The following is an 18,395-nucleotide window of genomic DNA, read 5'->3' as shown; positions in this document are numbered from 1 at the left end:
TGAGAGACAGAATGGCCGTGGCAGAAAGTAAACAGATGGAAAAACAACTCAGATTTCGCTCGGTCCCAGAAGTAGAGGGAAAATCAGCCCAAGAACAGATTACAGAAATCTTGGCAGAATACCTGGGGAAAGAAGAGGAAGAAATTGCAGCTTTCTTGGACGTGGTGTACAGAATCAATTCCAGATTTGCAGCTCAGAGGAAGTTACCAAGGGATATGATTGTTCCATTTACGACTAGAAGCACAAGAGAATTAATTGTGAGCAAACAATTTCAAGATCCATTAGAAGTCGATGGAAAAGTGGTGAGAATCATGAAAGAGTTGCCCAGATCTGTGTTGTTTGAGCGGAAGAAGTATAGAGAACTGGTTCAGATGCTAAAGGAGCTGAAAATCAGATACAGATGGGAAATACCAGAAGGACTGACATTTGAGTTTGGTGGAGTTAGAAAGAGTGTCAGATCTGGACATGATATGGAGACTTTTATTAGGGAAAATGAAAAGGACTTACCAAAAATTATAAGAAAGTGATCATGGAATGTAAAGTTATATCTTGGAATGTTAATGGACTAAATTCTCCTTGTAAACGCAAAGCTACTTTCCACTGGCTATCAAAGCAAAAATGCAATATAGTTTGTCTGCAAGAGACGCATATTAGAAAGCAGGACGAAAAATATTTGAAATTTGTTAAATTGGGAAAAGAATTTGTTGCTGCTTCTAAAAAGAAAAAGAGGGGAGTTGTATTGTATATAAAAGAAGAATTGCAGCCCAGACTAGTTTTAAAAGATGCAGAAGCCAGATATTTAGCAGTGGAAATTATTTGGAATTCTAAGAAAATATTGATGATAGGGATCTATGCACCTAACGGTGCAAAAGAAAAAATTTTTAAGGACTTAGAGAAACAATTAGATGAATTGACCTATGATCACATAATACTGGCGGGTGACTTCAATGGTGTCACAAACCTGAAAGAGGACAAGCAGTCTAAAGCTGCTCACAAAAAAAGAGGACTATTACCAAAGGCGTTCTTTATGCTTAAGGAACAAGAGAGTTTAGAAGACGTGTGGAGGAGACAATACCCTAAGAATAGACAATATTCATTTTACTCTGCAAGACATTTTACACTATCAAGAATAGACATGATCTGGGCCTCTAAAGAACTGACGTTATGGACTAGAGAGGTGGAGATAATGCCAAAGGTAGGCTCAGATCATAATCCAATCATGTGGAGATTTGGGAAAAATAATAAAAGAAAAGGATGGAGAATAAATGAGGACTTGTTACAAATAGAGGAAAATATTGCGTTGCTGCGAAGGGAGACCAAATTTTTCATACAATATAACTTGAATAAAGAAGTGCCGACCAACAAAGTATGGAATACATATAAAGCGGTGGTAAGAGGCATACTAATAGACCTGAACGCAAGAACTAGGAGGAAAAAGGAGGAAAAGAGATCTGAAATTTTGGATAAAATAAAAGCCAAAGAGATACAACTTAAGAAAAGACCCGGGAAAAAAAAGATATATCAGGATATTAAAATTCTGCAGGAACAATTGACAGCAATGGACAATAAAGAATTAGAGTGGAATTTAAAGAGGATGAATCAGAGGTCTTTTGAAGGTGCAAATAAACCTGGGAAATATTTGGCGTGGCAACTAAAAAAAAGGAAGAAGAAAGTCATAAGTAAAATCCTAGAAGATGATAAGCTGCTTATGGACCAAGCGGCTATTAGTAGAGCCTTTTTTAAGTTTTATGCAAAATTGTACCAAAAAAAAGAAGTGAGTAAAGACTTAATAGTGGAATACCTGGATAAGATGAAAATCCCGACAATTCCTGAAAAATGGAAAGAGAAACTAAATAGGGAAGTGACGGAAGAAGAAATAAAGGAAGCTATACAATCAACGAAGACAGGAAAGGCGCCAGGACCAGATGGACTAACGGCAAAGTCTTATAAAGTGATGGCTAACGAACTGGCGCCATTCCTGAAAGAGGCAATGAATGAAGCGATGCAAGACCAAAGGATTCCTGACTCATGGAACGAAGCCAATATATCGCTGATACCGAAGGAAGGTCAGGACTTGACCAATGTTAAAAATTATAGACCAATTTCGTTGCTGAATAATGACTATAAAATATTTGCAAAGGTGTTGGCAAAGAGGCTGAAAGGATGGATGTCGGAATTCATTGCTGAAGAACAGGCGGGATTTTTACCTAACAGACAAATTAAAGACAATTTGAGGACAGTAATAAACGCTATTGAATACTATGACAAGCACTGTGACAAAGAGGTTGGTTTTTTCTTCGTAGACGCGGAAAAAGCATTTGACAATCTGAACTGGGATTTTATGGTTGCCACTATGGAAAAGCTGCAAATGGGAGAAAAGTTCATACAAGCGGTCAAGGAAATTTATAGAGACCAGAGTGCAGCAATCATTGTGAATGAGGACTTGACAAAAAAATTGAAAATTAGTAAAGGAACTAGACAGGGATGCCCGTTGTCTCCATTGTTGTTCATTTTGATTTTGGAAATATTGATGATTCAAATACGTGAAGACGATACAATCCGAGGTATGAAAATAAAAGAGTTTTCCTACAAGGTCAGAGCTTTTGCGGATGACATAATGCTAATAGTAGAGGATCCAATAGAAAATATGCCAAAGGTAATAGAGAAAATAAAAGCTTGGAGATTTGGCTGGATTTTACGTGAACAAAAAGAAGTCAAAGATCTTATGTAAGAATATGACCAAACAGAAGCAGCAAGAGCTAATGGAGATAACAGACTGTGAGGTAACTAATAAAGTAAAATATCTTGGCATTGAACTGACTGTGAAAAACATAGATTTGTTTAAAAACAACTACGAGAAATTGTGGATACAAATAGAGAGAGATTTAATAAAATGGAACAAATTGAATTTATCATGGCTGGGAAGAATTGCAGCAGTAAAAATGAACATTTTACCACGTGTGATGTTCTTGTTGCAAACCATACCAATTATCCGAGACTCCAAACAATTTGACAAATGGCAAAGGAAAATTTCAGACTTTGTGTGGGCAGGCAAGAAACCACGAGTGAAAATGAAGGTCTTACAAGATGCGAAGTAAAGAGGTGGCTTGCAACTGCTCAACATAAGACTGTATCATGAGGCAGTATGTCTTGTATGGTTGAAAGACTGGATAACTTTAAAAAACCGTAAGTTACTGGCCCTGGAGGGACACAAAAAAATATTTGGATGGCATGCATACATGTGGTATGACAAAGTAAAAGCGGACTCTTTGTTTTTGCACCACTACATTCGGAGAAGCCTCTTCACGGTCTGGAAAAAATACAAGTTGTATATGGAAAATGGAATTCCTTCATGGGTGGTTCCGTATGAAGTAATAGATCCGAGAACTGTCGACAATGAACAGCAATGTCTAACTTATAAGGAGATTACACAAATACAATATTCAAAACTGAGAATAAAGACAGAAGAAGAATTGTCTCCTTGTTATGGATGGTTCCAGTACAGACAGATCAGAGACCTTTATAATGCGGACTGCCAAAGAGGAGAAATAAGATTGGAAAATTCGGACTTAGAGGAAGTGTTATTACAGGAAGGCAAGAAAGAAATATCCAAGATTTACAAATTACTTTTAAAATGGTTTACGGTGGATGAAACAGTAAAAGTCCAGATGGTGAAGTGGGCAATAAATTTTCATAAAGAAATAGCAATGGAGGCATGGGAATACCTATGGAAAAATACAGTGTAAAAAACATGAAGGTTCATTATATCATATGTGGTGGACATGTGAAGTAGCTAAACAGTACTGGGGAGAAATAATTGAAGTAATAAATGAGATTTTACAAATACAAATAAATAAGAACCCAGAACTGTTGCTACTGAACTTGGGAATGGAGACAGTTCCAATGCAGCACAGAACATTGTTATTTTACATGACAGCAGCGGCAAGACTTTTGTATGCGCAGAAATGGAAGACACAAGAAATACCAACTGTAGAAGACTGGATTTACAAATTGCTGTACATGGCAGAAATGGACAAAATGACAAGGAAACTTAAAGATCTTGACCTAGGACAATATATTGTTGATTGGGGGAAACTGAAACAATTTTTGGAAAAAAAGTGGGATGTAAAAGGAGAACTGTGGCAGTTTGAAAATTTTTAAAGAATAGTGTTGTAATGACAAGAGAGAAGGGATCTTACCATTTAGGGGGAATGTAATTATAATCTAAGCTTATATAATATTTAAGGGGATTTTACATTGAGTATATGGGATAATGAGAGGGGGTAAACAGATATCTCAATGAGGTATACTATATATGATATATAACATAAAACAATGGGTTAGTAGATCAGACTCTACATATAACATAATATGTGGTTGTGTTGTGTGGTGACGTGTGCTATGCTACGTTGGTGACATAGCATACAACATATATATAATATATTATTGTGATATATACTATATTGATAGTGTATTTGATGGAGTATATGCTTAAAGGAAAAGAAACAGAATAAGTTTAAAGTAAGAGATAGGGCGATCCTTGCTATATATTATATTATATTAGTATGTTATATTGAGTTGAGATATACTATATTGATAGTAGGTTTGATAGAGGTTATGTAAAAAATAAGAATGTGCTTAGAATAAGAGATATTGAATTAAAGTTGGTAGGGAAATATAAATGAAATAGATTTAAGTAATAAGAAGGGTTAGGGGTTGGAAAGCTGTTGGAAGTCAATAGGGAGGGGGGAGGGAAAGGGTGGGGGATAGAGCAAGGGGTAAAATGGGATTATTTGTGTCAAATTTGCAAAATTTTCTTTGTTTTACCACTCACTAATAAAAATTTTATTAAAAAAAAAGAGTGAAGAGGAAAGAGCAAGGAGAACCTCTCTCATAGTGGCAAAAAAGGAACTGAGGGAAGTAGGGCATTCCACCTCACTACCCACGTTTAGCGGGAAGCCCCTGCACGTGCGGAGTAGAGGCGAAGTGGCCCTTTATAGATGTTAAGAACTAGAGAAATCTCTCTGCAGCTGGTCTGCATGTGCACAGTCCACAATGTGCAACTGCACAGAGGGCCAACAACAAATAGCAGGATTTGAGTCCAGTGTCATGCCTAAGAAGGGAATTTTGACTCTCAAAAACTTAAACCCTGAAAACATTGTTGATTTCTAAGGTGCCACTGGATTCAAATCCTGAAGTGTATGTAACTTGCCACTAAAATCAGCCACTGTACCAGAATATCAGAGATTAGGAAATGTCACACCAATTTTTAAGAAAGGGCTCAAAGGAGAACTAGGAAATCACAGACTTATTAGCCTAACATCTGACTCAGGGAAATAAGCAGAAATTGTAATTAAAGATAAAAGTACTAGGCATACAGAAGAACAAATCCCACTGAGGGAAAATCAGCATGGCTTCTGCAAAGGTAAGTCATGTCTCACCAACCTTTTGGAGGTCTCTGAGAAAGTGAATAAACATGTAGATAACTGGTAGACATTGTATATGTCATTATATACCGGGACTTTCAAAAGGCTTTTGACAAGGTACCTATGGTGGGGTATGTTAGGTAGACCCCACCTCACACCCTCAGATATACACCCCTTGTCACTCAGGTAGGTAAAGACCAGGAGATCCCCCCACCGCCTGTCTAGCCTCCACTACAGCAGGCAGAGAGCCCTGACCCAAATTCTCACAAGGTCCCCTTTCTCCTCTTCCAAAGGCTCCACCAAACAGGCAGCCAGCTCCCTGTATGTACCTCCCCTCACCCAGCTACAGCCCAGGGCTTTTGAAGAAAAGGAAACTCAGAAGTTACTTTCCCTCAATATAAACTGCCACCATTTTATTCACTAAGCCCATTGGTCGCGACCAGAACATTTGTGTGTGTGTGTGTCAGATATTTCCCCTCAGCTAACAATTTCAGGCCAGCCAGAGTTAAACAAAAACAAAACAAAACAATTTCATGATGAAGCATAGGAGTGAATGGATTTTAAACGAGTAAACATACTGGGATTAAACAGGAAAAATTTCAAAATAAAAGAACAGATTCACAGTTGGCTATTTTTCTGCTGCCTCTCTGAGTAGCGTCTCAAACCCTTCTTTTCCCTCCAACGGGCTCTAACTCTGATTGGCCCATCATTCCACCCGCTCTCATTGACTGTCAGCAGGGCTCTTCTTATGTTCTTATACTGAAGCTCTATAGAAATTTTCAGTAAATTCAGTCAAGAAAAGATTCCAAGTTAGATGTCATTTGCTTGTGGTCTTACCTCCCCTCTACTGGAATCAGTAATACGGGTAAAGCGCAGGTCACTTTGCTGCCAGTTGGGATTGACACTGTATCCTTGGAGTTGCCACAGTTCAAAAGAAGCATGAAAGGCCTTGGAGTGAATCTTGATGGTGATGGAATTCACAACAATAAACATACCCTCCACTACCTTCTCAGCAAAGCCATATTCACTGTAGAGAGGGGGGAAAGCTTTTAATATGATAATGCTCCAGAGCCAAAAGGTTTAGTTCACCACGTATTCATATAACACTATTACATGACAGAGTCATGTTCACACACATGGACATGAATAAACCTTTAGTAATGCTAATTATTCATGGCAGCATATTTTAAGGGATTAATATTTATTCAAATTAGGATGCTTGTATATAACTATTTGTAAGTGATGACTGGATGCTTTAATAAAATACAGGGGTGCAATTCATGTGCTCTTGTTGTGAACCATTAAACATGTGTACAGCAGTAAGGCTTTGAACAAATACAGAATTCTACAGATGAATTTGGTTCAGACATAATGGCTAACTATGGTTTGCTATTAAGTGAAGAAGCCTGGGGGGGACTCCTTCAGCTTGCACACCCTTCTCTGGCACATTCAGTAATTTAACTAGATACTTCACCTTTCACAGAAGATCATATTTGACATTATGATTTGTAATTGTTGTCTGCAGAGAACACACAAACCATAGGTTGCTAGCTGAGATGGTAAACTATGGTTTATCGTGAAAGCAAAAGTAATTATCTGATTGTACAGGAAGGAAGAACAGAGTAAGCCTGACTATCCCCCTGGTTTGTTCACATAGTAGCAGACCATAGTTGTTCATTACATTAGAACGATACCATAGTGTCATTTAAAATTCTAGGCCTAGAAAAAAACATAAGGTTGTATTATTCAATTTTGGTAAAGGGCAGGATTTTCTACACATCAGCAATGTAAAGATTGACTCATATCTCCACCAAACCATGTCACAAGCAGGGATTGGAAGTGAGCAAAGTTCATCACACCCAAAGTGCCTGAAGATTTGATAGCTCCAGATAACTGCAGCAAGTGAATTAAACAACAGGTTATAAGAGAAAGCAAATTGCCACAGTTATTTGATTAACAAATCTGCTTGAACAGTCAGAATCTCACAGGATAGAATATATTTCTTTAGGTTACTGGTGAATAAGGGTTGTCTACTTCTACAAAATGTATGCCCTAATTTAATTCCACATTGTTTGAGTATGTTATTACATTCATTCATGGCCCTACAGACACTTAGGACATTTATAAATCCTGCTGTTTCCTATTCAGTTATTACAACTCATTGTATTTGGGGCTTGACCAATAATGCATTCTTTTAATATATAGGCCATTTTCACACAGCAGTTCTTGTGCGAAATTGCACCAGGAAGACGCTGTCGTTCTGGGAGCTTGGCGCGATATTTCGTGGCCAGTAAGCAGTGTAAAAACAGCCATAGATTAATATGATGGTATATGTTGTGTGTAACAAATTTTGATTCAGTAGAGGTGAACTCTATAATTTTATGATTAACAACATTAAACAGAGTATTACATATGTAAACAGAATGCATAAAATATCCACAAAAATATCTATTTTCATTGCAGTAGTGAATCTAGAAATGTTATAGTATAGTTGGTGCAGCAAACAAGGTGCAGCCTCTGTAAAGAATTTACAAGTATAATTAAGCTGCATCTTATATCATATTTTGTATATTGGGATCATTTTATTAAGCTGCATCTTTTATTATATTTTGTATACTGAGATCATTTTTTTGCATCACTTTATTTTTATTCTTATCCCAAGGCTTTTTTCTCACTTTATGATAAAAAATCATAAACATCTTTAACCAAATATATGCTACTTAATAGTGCATGTTTGCCTCAAAGTTTACAATGAGTGGCACTAGTTAAATTTTCATGTATGATTTGTATTAGCATATAAGAAAAATAAAGACTGATTTTATTCTAATTTGGACTAATTTTCTACTCTAATTTACAGATTTCAACTGTAACTAATATAATAGGTATTAAAGACTGAGGATGACTAACAGTGCAATCCTAAGCAGAGTTGCACTCATATAAATCCACTGGAGTCAATGAGCGTAGAAGGGTATAACTCTCCTTAGAATTGCACTGTAAGTGACTAGCAGGTAGAAACTCTTGTTATCAGCTCACCTCATGAACTTCCACATCTCTTGGTGTAAAATACCCAAAGTTTTTGAAGTGAAGGCTTCACGTAATTGAAGTTGGGAGACATGACATGCAAGTCAGCATTTTGTGTAGTTTGGCTCTAGAAGTAAATGCAGCTACTACTGACTCCTACACTTTGTCACCTTCCCAGTAACAGCCAAACAGAACCCCAAAGCAGAAAAATTAATCTTGAGGAACAGCAATAGCAAACACTGCAATGCCAAAAACCAGTTACTAATCAGAAGTAATATTAACCTCTGGCCTGAAGCTAGAGCAATGGGAGATTGTCCATTGGGTGGCCGGGGTTCTTCGCATGTCCGCATCTCAACTTCAACTTTATCAAGATACTGTGAAGAAAAATTATTATTACATGAAGTTCTTATTAAGCTATCTTACACTGCAATCCTAAGAACACTCTTCTGGGAATAAGCATCATTGAACAGACCTGGATAGGATTGCTCTCTTAATAGACTTGTGCTTAAAATACCTTGGCTCCTTTTGAGACTGCAGAAAAATTCATATCGCTACTTTATCCTTCACAAGACATTCCAAATCTTGAGATCATTCAGGTTAGATCATAAATGCTATTTCCAAAGGCACAAAATCAGTTGACTGTGTCATGCTACATCCTGACCCAGATTCTAAAAGTGCTTACTCATTTCAGAATGTGGTGCTGGCAGACTGCCACACAGTTCTGAAGACTGGAGATTTGGACCGGCCCATCACCAACATGCAGATGACACTCAGGTCTATCTTGCACTTCAAGCAGAACCCAGTGAGTCTAGAGAAACCCTGAGTTGGTGTATGGAGGGAGTTTTGAGGCAGATGCAGGCTAACAAACTAAGGCTTAATCCTGACAAGATGGAAGTGCTACTGGTGAGCTGTGGGACTGACCCTCAATTTCAGGTGTCTCCTGTTCTTGATGAGGTTGCACTCCCCTGGAAGGAACAAGTGGGCATAATGCTGGACCCAAACTTCCTGTTGGATAAGCAGGTGGTGGCCATGGCCAGGAATGTCTTTCCTAGCTTCAAATGGTTAACTAGCTGCAGCCTTTCCTGGACAGAAAAGACCTGACTACTGTGGTGGCTGCCCTGGTAAAATCTAGTTTAGGTTACTGCAGTGTGCTCTATGTGGGGCTGTCTTTGAATTATTTGAGAACTTCAATTGGTACAGAAAGCTGCAGTAAAGATACTGACAAGTGAATCATACGGACCATATCACTCCAGTCTTGGTCCATCTTCACTGGCTCCTAATATGTTTCTGAGCCCAATTCAAGGTGCTGGTGTGGACCTTTAAAGCCCTTATAGGTGCTTCTGGACTCTTGCTCTTTTCTACTGCTACAGACAAACACGGCTACCCATTTTGATCTATGAATTTGGGGACCACCTACTCCCATATGAATTTACCAAACCACTATAATAATCGTCTGGAGCCCTACTTTGGGTGCTCCCTTCTGAATTTAGGTAGGTGGCAACCTGAGAGAAGGCCTTCTTGGTCATGTGACAAACTATGGAGCTCCTACCCCTGCATATTCATCTGCTCCCTTCCATCACTATCTTCTGCTGGCAGGTGAAGATGTTTTTGTTCCACTTAAGGTGAGAGAAGGGCTGCAGCTCAGAAGCAGATCATCTGCTTGGCCAATGTCCCAGGTTTAATTCCCAACATTTCCAGTTTAAAAAGATTCAGGTAGTATGTGATGTGAAAGATCTCTACGACCCAACTGCTGCTGTCAGTCTGAGTAGACAATAGGGACCTTGATGAATCAATGGATTCATGAGTTCCATATAGCAGTAATGTTGACTGTATTTTATTTTATTCCATTTATATTCTGCTTTTCCTGCTGAGACTCAATACAATTTCAATATAATTGAAATAGTTTAATATATACAAAAAATGGTGCAATAATTAGAAAGTAATGCAACAAACACAGCATAATACAACAAACCACCTAATTATACAGATACCAAAATTACAACCTTATGTTTATGAAGAGCAGTTGTATGTTTAGGAATATTTGCTTACTGAGATGTTTAGTTCCACTCTAACATTTTTATCACTAAATTCAGGAGAACTGTTGGGATGCTTCACACATTAAAAATGTTAGCTGTATGTGGAGTATAACAACTTACAAATGAAAAAAATATCAGCAATACTACTGTCAAAATCTCCTCAAAAGGGGGAAGGACTGGGCTTAGGACCAATTAGCTGCAGATCACAACAAAAGAACTGAACGCTCCAAACAGTCAGCAACTTAAGCCGCAACACAGAAGACAAATATTTTTGTGTTAGCTTTGGAAAAGAAACTTTTCATCATTAAGGATCTTAATGAAGCCACCCAGTGCAATGCCTTGTGTTACAAGTTTCATTCACTCAAATTTTCTCTGTAGTCACTAATGGGAATAGGGCAAAATAAGTTAGGGACTTAAAAGTGGAGGGGAGATTCTGTCTGAAGAAGGGAGCTCTGACTCTTGAAAGCTTACACTATGAAAATCTTGTTGGTCTCTAAAGTGTTACTGGACTCAAATCCTGCTAGCCCCCTACACTACTCCTCCCCAAACTGGATCTACTTCTCTCCCTTGTCATCTCCCAGTTTCCCCTTCACAATCTTGTGCAGGGCTTTTTTTGAGGGGGAACGCTCCAGAAAAGCGTTCCAGCAGCTCTAGAATCTGCCCACGTGATTCCTTCCTCCTTCGGCCCTGCAGGCTCTGCAGAGGAGGGCGAAGCTGCTTTGAGTTCATTCTGCTTTCATTCAGGGGTTTCTGTGTATGTGTGTGTTTCTTTGAGTTCATTCTGTTTTATTTTCATTGGGGGAGTGGGTGGGTGGGGTTGTGTGTGTATGTGTGCTGCTTTGAATTCATTCTGCTTTCTTTTCATTCATCTATGAGAGAGAGAGAGAGCAAGGGCAAGCAGAGCTGCTGGGGCTGGCTCTCCAGAGGAGGCTAAGCTGCTTTGAGTTCATTCTTTCTTTTCATTCCTCTATGAGAGAGAATGCAAGCAGAGCTGCTGGGGCAGCTCTCCAGAGGAGTCTAAGCTGCTTTGAGTTCATTCTGCTTTCATTTCATTCAGGGGTTTCTGTGTATGTGTGTGCTTCTTTGAGTTCTGTTTTATTTTCATTGGGGGAGTGGGTGGGTGGGGTTGTGTGTGTATGTGTGCTGCTTTGAATTCATTCTGCTTTCTTTTCATTCCTCTATATGAGAGAGAGAGAGAGAGAGAGAGAGAAAGAATGCAAGCAGAGCTGCTGGGGCAGCTCTCCAGAGGAGGCTAAGCTGTTTATTCGGTTTCCTTTCATTCAGGGGTTTCTGTGTATGTGTGTGCTGCTTTGAGTTCATTCTGTTTTATTTTCATTGGGGAGTGGGTGGATGGGGCTGTGTATGTATGTGTACTGTTTTGAGTTCATTCTACTTTCTTTTTGCGGGAGCTGTGTGTGTGTGTGCTGCTTTGAGTTCATTCTGTTTTGTTTTCATTCAGGGGTGGGTGGGGCTGTGTGTGTGTGTATGTGTGCTGCTTTGAGTTCATTCTGCTTTCTTTTCATGGGGCTGTGGGGGGCTGTGTGTGTGTATGTACTGCTTTGAGTTCATTCCGATTTCTTTTCAGGGGATGGGTGGGGCTGTGCATGTGTGTGTGTTGCTTTCATTCTTTTGTTGACTGAAGTTGACATTGTTATGGTTCCCACAGCTTTTGAATGCAGATTGGTTCTGTGTTAGCTAAATATATCAGTTATGGTTATTTGTATTAGTTAAAGTATCAGTTATGGTTATTCCAGTTTTATGTTAGGAATGGATAGCTGTGTCCAAGTCACAGAAGGCTTTCATCAATATATTCATCAGCATATAGGTGTTCTTATGTCTTAATAGCTGTAATTCAAATGGTTCTCCCCACCCTCAACTGATTAACATCACTGAAATTGCAGTGGACATATGGGTGTTAAGGAAGTTTTTATGAATATTGTTTGTCTGGGACATTGGAATATTTAAGAGCATTTCACAATGTCACAACAGCTTAGCCACTGGTAAGGTAGAGTTGGCAGGCAACAAAAAAAAGCCATTTTAAACTAAGTATAGATCTAATGCAGCTAAAGTTGAGTATCTAATTTTGATTTGCTCCAATAAAGCAAAACCCTCCCTGAAAATCTGAAAATTCAATATTTATTAGATTAGGAATTTCAGGCTGTGTGGAATTTTTAGAAAGAATTTTGGAATTTTTCCTATACTGGCAGAGGGAATCTTAGAATTTAGATTTGTGAGATGGGTTTTGGATTTTTAGAGGCCCCCTCCTTGCATATTTTAAAATATGATTCCAAACAAATGAAATGTTTGGGAAAAGGAATGGAAGATTTCACTTTTTGTAGAGGATACAGAAAGGGAAAAAAACCTTTCTCATAACAGTGTAATTTCCCAAGCTTACTAACATTTATCTCGTCGTAATGCATTATGCTGGGTTCCAGGAAGTGGCATCACTTCCGGGAGTGACGTCATCACGCATTTCCAGAAGCACGTGCACACTTTGTGTGTGCACATGTGATAATAGAGAGTTCCACCACCTCTTTTCCCAGAAAAAAAGCCCTGGTCTTGTGCCTGCTTTTCCCCTGGTGACTCTAGCTCTTGTTCCTTCTGCCCAGGTGTCCTTGACAGTCCCCTCCCTGCATTCAGGTCACTGGTTCTATCTTCTTCCCTGCTTACCCCACCCTGCTCAACTTTCTTTCCTCTCCTTCCCTCCCTTATTGCTGGCTCCTGTGTTTTCCCCTCTCTGGCTTCCTTTCCCCATCTCTCCTTCCCTCACAGCCCATATGGCCGTACCTCTTTCAGACTCCTGTTTCCTTCACCTCAGTATGTTGTACTGGGCAACATATTGCTTGATACTTGGGAGTGGACCCACTGTAGTTTGGAGTTGCCATGGCAACACAAAAATGGCAGCCAAGCACTTGCGAAGGCTTCTTGAAAATCTCAGATGACAAAGTACTGGTGTGTGTGGGATGTGTGTGTATTTTCTCTATATATATACTTTATGAGTTTCCTAAAAATCTGAGGGTTTCCATAGATTTTACAGAAAACTCTATCCTAGTCCCAGTTATTTTTTCTTTGTACATTTTTTTTGTCCACATGGTGGTGCAACGCATGAGTATTAGATATATAGATACTTGAATCTGTTCATGAATTAGACACAAGGAAGTCAACAGCCTCAGAACTGCAAGGCTCAAACACAAATGGGTCCAGGATGCTAGTCCATTAGCTTGCTACAATATTTGTATCATTTTGGAAATAAAACCAAATGTTGTCTTTTATAATACTTAAGATTATATGAATTATGTGGGATCATGGGCATGCATATACTTATACCAGACCCTTAAAATGATACCTAAAGCTTGCAAAAGTGGCTTATCTTAGCTGTATCTGACTTGCTAACAGACATAAACCTTTCTAATACTAGTATTTTTGTCAACTAGCAAGGTACATTTGCAAGCAACAACCGTATAGCATCAGAAGTGGCTCAGAAATATTGATATGCCATGAAGAGGGTGACCTCACATATTGAGTGGATCTGGAACTGAGTATCAGCACCTTTGGGGGAGGGGGCACTCCCAAATTCTGATGGGCGGATTGGTGGAAATCAGCACATCCTTACAAATCAATACCAGAACTTTTTTTTTAAACAAGCACTATGCAGATCAACAAATTTCTTTCTTTCCTATATTCTAATATTAATCACAGGAATTATACAGGAACATATCTGTGAATTAGTAATGTGGGAAATAGCCCTACCTGGGCACCAATATCACCATTAGCAGAGATATTCATACCCTCATATTCCAGCAATTAAAAAAGTTGCCTTCTTTTCAAAACAATTAAAATGTGCACGCTTTTAGTAAGAGAAAGAAGCAAGACCATTACCAGACAAATTGGATGAGTCTTCAGTTTTGTCCACTGGATCTGTAACAAGAAAGCTGATGTTAAATAAACAGGATCTGCTGCAAGGGATGAACAGCTGCAGGGCGACACTAATTGGCTCAGTTGCAAGAAATTCCTGCTATGAAAAGTGATATAGTAATAGTAGCTTCATGGGAATACAAACTCAGAGGACAAAATTATTCCTTATCAAATGCACTTGACTTACAAATGAAGAGATTTGTTAAAGGGCGAAGAATACTGCAGCTCCTTAGATTAGCAGATTTATTGTACTATGAGCTTTACAGGGCAATAGCCAACTTCAGACACGTAAGTACAATATCCAACTAAATTAGAGACAATGGCTTGGATCCAAAGAACCATCGGTACGATCAGAAGCCATTTACATTGGCATGTGTGTATGTGTGGGTGTGTTCTGTGCCATCAAGTTGCCTCTGATCTATGGTGACCTTATGAATTAGTGTAGGGAGAGGATTCTTCATTCCCTTTTCCATCTGTTGCACCTTTCACTGAATGGCTCCAGACAGATAGGGGAGCCTCCAAGCAAGCTTTTGGGAGAACACAGAGGGGGTGTAGATATTGGGCAGGGAAAAAATAACTAACTTATCTTTTCTTGTGTGGAAATGCCTCCATAAATGCAGCACAATTTTTGAATCCAAACCAATTTAACTTTTGTGGGGAAAGCCACCTATAATCCTTATTCAAGCCCTTGGCTGCTGCCAGATTTGTTAATGAACTTTCATTCCAAATTTTTTATCACACTTCCATTTAACAATGGTAACTCAAAGATGAGAGAAGACATGTTCAGGGACAATGAAACATAACTTTTATCATGCTAGTTTTTTGAAGTTCCTATTTTTTTAAGGTCTAATTGAAAACCAGGTGCTGTAGGATTAAGACTAGGCCTGAAGAGGCCTTAAATCCCCAAGAACCTCACTCTCTCCCAGAGTGACCTACCTAAAAAGGTTGTTGTGAGGACAAAATGGGGAAGGAGGAAAACCATATATATACAACCCTCAACCCCTTGGAGGAAGGAAATGATATAAATGTTATAGAATACGATACAGAAAAACTGGGCTGCCAAATGTTCATAATTACATTTACTAATGCAGATCAAAATCTGACTCAGCTTATATATGAGAAAAGGTGTTGTTCACAGTTGGGTAGCTTTACCTTTGGAATAACATACTCCCTCAATAGTAACAGCTTTACATTTTTAGCTTTGCAATTACTGATTAACAATAATAATAACAAACAACAACTACACAGGCTTGTATCCTGCCACAAAGTTTTGAAGATTTAGGAACCCTTAAGATTTTCCTAAGAAAATCCCCAAATCTCTCCTCCTGCTGCAGTTCACTTCAAACTTTGTTCCAGGAGGACAGATCAGTAGATCCTCAGGAAAAGTATAGGGGGCAAAGTTGGAGTTTGCAGTTGTACAAGGAAAATCGGCGGAAATAACCACCCCTTTCAAGGAAACGTTTTCAGAACTGTGTGGATGGATACAGGCCATTAATGCTCATGTTGAAAAATGTATGTAAAATGTGTTTTCGGGGAAGCTTAAAAGAATGTTAATTTATTTCACAATTATCAGAAGGCTCAACTCCTATAGGGTTTCTCCATGCATATACTAAGAAGAGATTACATTTTACAAGCTTTTCTAAATTATGCAAGTAATACTTATATCAAAAAGCAGTAGTATAAAAAACTGCTCTGAGTACTAAATACAGTAGATAGCAGACCTGACAAGGCCAGGACTGTGGGAACAGGTAAAATCAAAGCTGCCCTTTTTATGAACAATCTCCTAAACCATTTTTCATCAGGTTTGTATCTAATCCTAATGGAGCTTAAACGATTACTCCCTTACATCAACTGGAAAATCAATTTCCTGCTCCCAAAGAGCTTGAGGTAAAGTTTTCAGGAACAGAACATTATGCCCATTATGTAAAAGTACAACAGCAAGTGCTAAATACAATCCTTGCAATTACTCATTTAAATAGAACACTTTTTTGTGTAAAGCTTAATAGCACAGGGTATCAGCAAGGAATTTAAAAATGAATTTATCGAGGCACAGTCCATCTACAGTCGTAAGACATTTAGATCTCCTTGTCAGAAAGCACCACTGAGCAGCACACAAACATACTTGCTGGATTGTGCAAACCACAAATTATTATGAGATCTTATTCTTAACTCACCCTGACTGAAGCTTTGTTACAAAATACCCGAGTAATAGCTAGCCAGGTGGGCAATTCCAATACATTCTGCAGAACTTCTTCATCCAGTTCAAGGTTGGTTAACTGCCCTTGCCCTTTCAGTGTGCTCAGGTTGATTTTATCTGGGGAGAGATTTTTTGTAAACCTATAGCCAAGAAAAAAAATTTAAAAAATTGAAGAACAGTGTAGATCAATGAAAAGATTGTTAGAATACAGAAGTAATGGGTTTAAATCTCATCCCAAGATGGCCTGGAACAAATCTGTGTCTAAATCATGATCCATTCACAATTTGTAAAATGAGAAGAAGGGCGACCTGGAAAAAAATCTGTTACTTAGAGTATCCTTTTCCAGGTGGTTCCTGTTACAATGATAGACTATTGGCATCCAGGACAGCTTTTGACACTGCCACCTAATTGTTTTGGACGATAGAGCTTTGTTAGTTTTTTTTAATGGATTTAATTGTATATTGTTTTGTTATCATTGTAATTTGCCTTGACTCTGGTTTTGAAGCAAAGCAGGTGAAAAATGCTCTAAATAAACATATATTTTCAGCACACTCTTATGCATAGTTACTCTGGTTTAAGCTCACTGATTTCAGTAACTCTGTATAGGATTGTATCATAAAATTGCTACAAAATAGTTATTTAGTCAAATTGCTATCAAAGTCTGTCTGCCAGGCTGCAGATAGTCATGTTGGTTCCAAATAAAAATCCAAAAACAAACACCATGTAATACTTTTTATTAGGATCAACCAAAATAACAAAGCTAAGCAAACTAAAGGTGCAACCTGATACCAGCTCCACCCAACACCACCTCAGCTATTCAAGTCTTCCTGACATTCTATGTGAGAGACAGCCAAGAGGTCTCAACCATGTTTTTTACACACCCACTCTTTGTATTTGTTTTTTAACTTCTAGCCTAGTGAAGGGTTCAGGTAAAACTCAAAAGCTTTCTCACTGTTAAATAGTATTTTGATTTTTCTGTCAAGAGAATATTTTGATTAAGAATTCTAAGCTCTTGCTCTTTGCCAGTGTAATAATCCTCATCTCTTCTAGTTCTTCTTCAGAACCACAGTCCTCTTTCAGTTGAATTACTTGCTCACTAGTTTTCAAACACCATTCCCAGCACAATGGAGAAGTGCTCCAGAGTGCACTGTGGGGTTCCTAGGCCTGTTCCTGTGTCTTCCTCCAGCAGCAGGGAGCAGAGGCTGGGACCGGGGAATCTCCCGCCTCTACCAGGGAGTGTGTGGTAATCCTCAAATGGCAATTCTATGTTGACTTATTTGAGAATTACATTCCACTGAATTTAGTATGATTTATTTTATAAGTAAATATGCACAATATCAGCTATAGGCCTGGTAAATCTTGTAAGAAAAAAACAGAGGAGATAATGTAAGCTTTGGGATCCCAACTGGGGAGTGAAGCAGGGCAGAAACACCTAAAGAATAATATCAACATATCCCTCAGCCAAAGAAACTCAGAGTTTGTATTGGTTTGAGCTGTTTATTTAGCAGATATTAGAGGAACAAAGTGGTATGGAAGCACAAAGTGGTAGGGAAGCACTGTCTCCAGCTCATTTTCTCGCAAATATTATCAGTATCTGGTACCAGGGTTAAACCTTAAGTGCTGAGGAAGATGAGTTAGCTATGGCTTGGGTATCCAGCAATCATCCATCTGTAATGCCAATTATAATACACTTCAGCGCTAAGGCAGGAACTATTCAAGAAATATATGTTTGCTGATGATGTTTTAATGACTGGTGGAAGTCACTTAAGCACTTGGATTTAGAGACTGGTGAAGTAATTA

At 38.6% G+C, this 18,395-nt stretch overlaps 1 protein-coding gene across 1 annotated transcript in view; it reads right to left on the bottom strand.

Annotated features, from left to right (window-relative positions):
* The window catches only part of BLTP3A (bridge-like lipid transfer protein family member 3A), a 109,481-nt gene that overhangs the window by 62,818 nt on the left and 28,268 nt on the right, over nt 1-18,395 (bottom strand). The window contains exons 2-5 of the mRNA XM_054979899.1: nt 16,573-16,735; nt 14,363-14,401; nt 8,730-8,821; nt 6,264-6,453 (exon numbers count right to left, since the gene is read on the bottom strand). Of these exons, the coding sequence (XP_054835874.1) occupies nt 6,264-6,453; nt 8,730-8,821; nt 14,363-14,401; nt 16,573-16,735 (484 nt within the window). The remainder of the gene's footprint in view (nt 1-6,263; nt 6,454-8,729; nt 8,822-14,362; nt 14,402-16,572; nt 16,736-18,395) is intronic.

The sequence above is a fragment of the Eublepharis macularius genome, chromosome 5, assembly GCF_028583425.1.
Source record: "Eublepharis macularius isolate TG4126 chromosome 5, MPM_Emac_v1.0, whole genome shotgun sequence".
Classification (NCBI taxonomy): domain Eukaryota; kingdom Metazoa; phylum Chordata; class Lepidosauria; order Squamata; family Eublepharidae; genus Eublepharis; species Eublepharis macularius.
This window is presented reverse-complemented; position numbering and strand designations above follow the sequence as displayed.